We start from the raw sequence: 6,149 nt of genomic DNA, 5'->3' as shown, positions 1-6,149 counted from the left end.
AGGATTCCAGGAGCAGCAAAGAAGGGGGGAAACACTTTAGAGTTCCCATCTATGATTGGCTAAAGTTCCTGAAGCTCATTGCCAGCCTGTTTGCCTTACAGAAACAGAAGCTGTGTCTGCACCCGCTGTTGGGTTGCGTGACAGGAGAGGGGGAGCCAGGCAGAAGCACTTTCGAGAGCCACAAGAAGTTCTCTAGACATATACTATCCTAGCAAATGATTCGCTGCTGAGGTCCTGTTGACTGGAGCTGTGGTCAGCTGCCTCTCTCATCTACCCCCCAGTGAGACTTGATGTGCATCCAGCTGGCAATGCTGCTTTCATGAAGGACAGGATGAAATTGAGGCAGTGGGGAATGGGGTGTTTACGCTCTCACAGAGGACAGGATGAAATCAGGGCAGTGGGGAATGGGATTATTGTGATTCTCCAGCCAACAATTATTATGCAAACTTCACCAGCTGGATTGCTGGAGATGGAGCTTGTGGAGTCCAAACAAGATTCAGAAGAAGTCTGCTCTTCACCACCACAGCAAAAAGAGCCTTGGGGATCCCTAAAGACTAAGAAATGTATTTGGTTTGAGCGTCCTCTTCCTCATAGGATGAGCAGAGTTGGGAGTATGGCAAGACGCAGAGGGCAGCACCGAGGACTCTTTTCCTGTTGCAATCTGAACCTGTAAGATGATGGCTTCTGTCCCCTCCCTTACCCACCCCCACCCCCCGCAACTAATGATGGCTGGGAGTTGGGGGTTGGCAAGTCCTTTCGCCTTGCACAAACAAGTATCCCTTCAGGGGACACAGAGTTGAAGTAAGGTCACCTTTCTTGCAAGGAGCTCAAAGTAGTACTGAAGGGTGTCATTCCCCCCCCCCCCCAATGTCCTCAGAGCAACTCTGAAGGAAAGGATAAGACTTTGGAGTGACTGTCCAAAGTTAAGTCATGGTTGTAGTGGAGATTTCAGCCCAGATTCTAGTCCAACCCTTTAACCCATAGGTTTTCAACCTTTGTGGGTCTACGGCTCCTTTGACCAACTACATTCTTTCTGTGGCACCCCTGTGGGGCTCAGAAGCCCAATTATGTCACCCCTTGCCTGCAGAGCTGGCAGCCTCTCGCCCTTTTTTTGAACACCCTCCTCTCCCCTCTCCTTGGGAGTCCTCTGGGCATCTGCAGCTACCACCTCTGGTCTCTGAGCTGCCCCCCCCCCCGCCCCCAAAAGAAGCGCTGCCTCACCCTGCCCCACAGGGAAGCACCCCCAAGCTAGCCCCAGAGGCAGCATTCACCTGCAACAAACAGCTGTGCACGGCTTTGGGAGGCAGAGACGCAAGAGGGCATCAGAGGAGGGAGGGAAGGAAAGAGGGACAAAGGCCAGTGATGCCCATGGCACCCCTTACCATCATTCAAGGCATCCCACGGTGCCATGTCACACTGGTTGAAAACCACTGCTTTAACCACTCCACCATCTCCTTCCCTTGTAAGAGGCAGCCAGGAGCTCTGATGACTGTGCTGGAAATGAGATATGACCCACCTGCGAACTCTACAGCTGCTTTTATCATGGGCTGTGCTGTCTGAGGCAATTGAACCTGTATCCATCTAGGTTTTAAGGATGATGGGCGCTGGGAGTTGAGCATCCCCACCCCTCAACTGAAGGATCTTTTTACACAGTGGCCCATCTTCCTCTCCCTCCATTTCCCACAGTGGAAGGTCCAGACTTATTGTGAAGGGAGGGCCTGTGTGGAATAACTTACCGTATTTTTTGCTCTATAAGACTCACTTTTTCCCTCCCAAAAAGTAAGGGGAAATGTGTGTGCATCTTATGGAGCGAATGCAGGCTGTGCAGCTATCCCAGAAGCCAGAACAGCAAGAGGGATCGCTGCTTTCACTGTGCAGCGATCCCTCTTGCTGTTCTGGCTTCTGAGATTCAGAATATTTTTTTCTTATTTTCCTCCTCCAAAAACTAGGTGCGTCTTGTGGTCTGGTGCGTCTTATAGAGCGAAAAATACGGTAACTATGTTGTGCTTTTGTTAACACAGGCTGGTACCTAAACCCCAGTCTAACTTGAGGTGTTGCACATTGAGTATAGGATACCTCTATGCCTGCAGGAGGCAGGGTACAAATATGTTGAACAATAATTGTGCTTTCTAGCCCTTAAAGTAGGCATAGCAGAGGGTGGCAGTCCTACTGGGTTGGGTGTTGCTCAAAAAAATGTCACATTAAAGCAATGGCCTTCCAGATGTTGCTGTACTAGAATATCATCCTTGACCATTTGCCATGTTGCCTGGGGCTGATAGGCGAACTACATTTGGTGGGCCCCTGTTTTCCAGCTCTTCCTTCAAAGGTTTCTCAAATCTTGCCTTCCGTTCTGAGGGGTGGGCGTGGGACTAAGCTACAGAAAAAGTTTCATTGGACAAATGTTTTTGGATATGCAAATTGTCCTTTAGGGACCACAGTAACTGCCAGGCTTTGGGAGACAGCCTTCTGTAAGCTGTTGAGAGAATGTTGGTGTAATGTGCCAAAAAAGCTCTAGAGTTTCAAGGAAGAGAGTGCTAAATGCTCAGTTAAATAGGACCTCAGGGAATGTAGGTGTTCCAAGGTGTTGCAGTTCTTCTGTGTGTATTGCTGGAAATGCAGTTAAATGCACCCCTTGGAGGTGAGCTGGCTTTTGCTTGGAGAATGAGTTCCCTGTTCCGCCTCATCACTGCACATCACTGTCAGGTGTTTTTTGTGTGTGAGAGGGGGGGGGAGGAGATGCTTCTTTACATTGAGGCAGTAAAATGCAGCAAACCCAAAGCAAGGAAGTCCAAGATCTCTAGTGTCTTTTGACATACACATTTAAAGTGAATTACCAAGGTAGTGATTTTATTGTTGTACAAAAGTACTATATTCCATAATGAAAACAATTTGAAACAAGACTGCACAGAACATCTAGTGGAAGCATTTGCCTTCAAGGCAAATGTGTAACTTCCTCATCAAGGAAGCAGCTCGATGAGGTGAATGGAAGAAAGAATGAAAAACGTTTTCTCTGGCATTGTAAGAAGGGGTGGGTGGAAAAAGACACAGATTTTGCTTTCTATAAGAGGACTGGGGTTTTTTCTGGGGGTACCAACAAGATGGCACTTTGCCCCAAGGCATATATTGAAAGTCTCTGGTCAACGGTCTCACTCTAAAGGCATGATCTGAAAGGAAAAAGGAATGCAGAGGGAAGAAAGCAAGTGCTGGTTGGTGATGGTCTTCTTGCCATTACAGGTGACGTTCTATATTAAGGGAGTAGTCTTGCTAGACTTTGCATAGGTATGTGTGATGGGAAAGAAAGAGGAGCTTGGAGAATGTTTACAAAACTGTGAAGATAGGGTTTAGACAGAAAGTGATCACTGCCACCACTGTACATGGTTCAAAGGCACTGCTTAGCTTGGCTTAATATGCTGCTCCATCCTGCTCTCCCTTCAACTCAGGCAGCAGAGGCCAAGCTAGGGCTCATAGCTGTGTGATGATGGTTTTGCTTGGAGGGTCCGGACAATCTTGAAGCCACGGACAGCCAACACAACAGCAACAGCAAAGGCCACAATGGCTGCCCCAGCAAAGAAGCCCACAGCGATCTCTGCTCCATGCAAACTGCAGCCAAAGCCCCGGTAGCCTTTGCTCTGGTAGAGGTTCTCTCGCTCTTTGCACAGAGAGGAGGCATAGATCTCGTGAAGGTGATGGTAGTAGAAGTACAAAGCTGGCACAAGACCAATTGCAATGGCCACATCCAGAATGGCCTCCGCTATCAGCCAGGCTGGGCAATGCCAGGGCACTCGGAAGAGACTAGCCACAATCTGGAAGCAGGCAAAAGCCATCAGAGCCCCTCCAACTGCCATGGCCACCTGGGCTGGTGGCACCTTGAGTTGGTGGAACTGGGCATCCAACTGCTGTGCCTTCTCCCCATCAGCTCCACTAAGGCCACTGTAGGCCCCGCCGTATTGGTAGTAGTAAATGCTCCCCAGACTGAAAAGACCAGTGTAGCCACCTGTCGAATTGTAGGAGACTGAGCTGCAGATGACAATCAGCATGCAGAGGAGGAGCTGGAGCTGTTGGCAGCAGGCTAAGAAGAAGCAAGGGCAGAGGGGTGCTATTAGTGCCATTTCTCTAGTGCTGTGGGGCCCTCAGCCTGTGTGGAACATGGAGAAACGGGGAAGGCACTTGGCCTCTCCAGGTCCACTCATAGAGGTCAGCTTTGTGGGTAGATTGGATCCCAAACTTTACTGGGGTTAAGGGAGCATATCTGAGCAGGCAGCGACTATCCTTCCTTCCCTGTTTCTACCAGGGCATCTTCTGCCCCAAAACCACATTGAAAGACTTTTCATACCTGAGGTTAGTGACCTCAGAGCTCCCCTCATGTTTCACCCTTAGTTTTAGGCCAGGGATAGGGAACCCCAGGCATCAAGTATGGTTTCCTGGGTTCCTCTACATGCCTTTTGGGACTTCCCCAGGCCATACCCCATGCAAGCCTCACCTCATGCCCCTGCAATGTTTTACCTGCTGCAAGAATGCCCCCTTGGATTCTGATAATTTATCTTGCTCCCCTGGTGGAGACACAGGGAGAGAGGGATGTGTGAATAAATTAACATTTGTTGCCCCGCTCACACTGGCCATATGGCCCCTGTAAAGTTGACTAGAATGGAATATGGCCCTTGGGCTGAAAAAGTTTATTCACCCCTGTTTTAGGCTGGGAGGAAACTGGGGTGACCTGGCAGCCTCGTGGGTGCCACCCCACTCCCTGGAGGGAGCTTGTGCTGACCACAGAGGCCTGAGGCTTGTGAAAGAGCAAAGTGGTTCAGTCCAGGTAGGGAAAGGCCATAGGCTTATTCAGGACGTGAGTGGGCAGCAGCGCAAGCCAAGCGGCTGGAGTGGGCCCTGCCAGACAAGACGGGAGGGGGGGACTTGCCCATCTGCCTTGACGGCTGAGCAGCACTCACTCACTGCCCCCCTTGCCAGCAAGCTGTGGGGCCACAGGCCTGCCCCTCGCGACTTTTGGGCAGCCTGCGAAGAGGGGGGTGGCAGCGTCTGGCTGGCAAGCACCCCGCCCCCGCGAGGCAACAGCCCTTTTGCCCGCCCCATCAGGGAAGCTGCCAGTGGCCTCGCCCACACCGAGCTCACCAGCAGCGGGGGGGAGGAGGAGGAGCTACAAACGCAACCCACCCCCATCGCAGCCCGGGCTCCTCATCCCACGAGGGAAGGGGGCGTGTCGTCGACATCGTACCGCCCTGACCCACCCCATCGCGGGCCAGTAGGGACATCTAACCCGGCCCGGGCCCTCACCTCTGGCCGTGCACAGGGCGCGACATAGCGGTTTGTCCAGAAGGCCGCCTCCGCCTCGGGCCTCGGCAGGGGCGTCCAAAGAGGCCAGTGTGGTGCCTCGGGAGGGAGGGGGGCGATGCTGGTGCTGCTGCCGCCACGGCCACGGCTGCTCTCCTACCGCCACCACCGCCGGCCGGTCGTGACGCCAGTCCTGCGGCTCCCCTGGTCTCCTCCCGGCGTCCGCCATGGCTCGTAGCCTGGTGGCGCGCAGGGAGGACTGGGTGGGGCGTCCCAGGTGAGCGCGGCGGCGCCACCTCCTGGGCGGAGATTGGCCGGGGTTGGTGTAGGTGGGAGGCAGGTGTCCATCTCGCCTAGGAGCCGCCGCCCGACAGAGGGGGCTCGTCGCTGCCGGCGCTTGCCGAGGGGCGCTTCTCCAGCAGCCGTCGAGGAAGTCAGGGCGGGTCTGGAAAGGCCCAAGGCAGTCCCTGGACAAACCGCTATTGCTGCCCGTCCAGGCCCGATGTTCGGTGGTCCTGGTGGTCGCTGGCCTTCCTGGTCACACCACAAGATGGCTTTTTTTTTGATGGAGCGGGAAAAGATGTCCAAGGGCGCCAGGGCTTCTCCGCCATAGGTGCGCCCCTCCCTCTCCCGCCCAACTCGGCTGCTCGCCCATTGCCTCACTAAGCAGCAGTCTCTTGGCATTCTTGGCCATACCTGACTCTGGTAACAATCCAGAATTAGAGGGAAAGGAGAGAACTGGAGATCCTTCTCAGCACCCTGATGATGGCACTGCCCTTTGCAGCCTTGGATGGTCTCCCTCACTGGCTTTGTGTTGATTCTGAGCATCAGGGGGTGCAGAAATGGACCCGGTGCAGCCCTTCCTC

At 53.3% G+C, this 6,149-nt stretch overlaps 1 protein-coding gene across 1 annotated transcript; it reads right to left on the bottom strand.

Moving 5' to 3' along the window:
* Positions 1-2,826: 2,826 nt before the first annotated feature.
* MARVELD3 (MARVEL domain containing 3) lies at positions 2,827-5,559 on the bottom strand. The gene is made up of 2 exons (XM_082229386.1): positions 5,287-5,559; positions 2,827-4,069 (listed from the first exon to the last, which is right to left on the bottom strand). Exons 1-2 carry the CDS (start codon positions 5,510-5,512, stop codon positions 3,456-3,458), a joined length of 840 nt encoding a protein of 279 aa, XP_082085512.1. The 5' UTR covers positions 5,513-5,559; the 3' UTR covers positions 2,827-3,455.
* Between the last annotated feature and the right edge of the window lie 590 nt (positions 5,560-6,149).

This window comes from Podarcis vaucheri (assembly GCF_965113315.1).
Source record: "Podarcis vaucheri genome assembly, chromosome: 7".
Taxonomy (NCBI): domain Eukaryota; kingdom Metazoa; phylum Chordata; class Lepidosauria; order Squamata; family Lacertidae; genus Podarcis; species Podarcis vaucheri.
Note: the sequence above shows the minus strand (reverse complement) of the source record. Positions and strands in the feature narration are given on the sequence as shown.

Bases quoted from the DNA above. Each gene is read 5' to 3' on its own strand.
- MARVELD3 (XM_082229386.1), bottom strand. From the start codon at position 5,512: ATGGCGGACGCCGGGAGGAGACCAGGGGAGCCGCAGGACTGGCGTCAC. The intron at 4,070-5,286 runs GTGAGGGCCCGG...GCTTCTTCTTAG, and splicing joins CGCCCTGTGCACGGCCAGAG to CCTGCTGCCAACAGCTCCAG.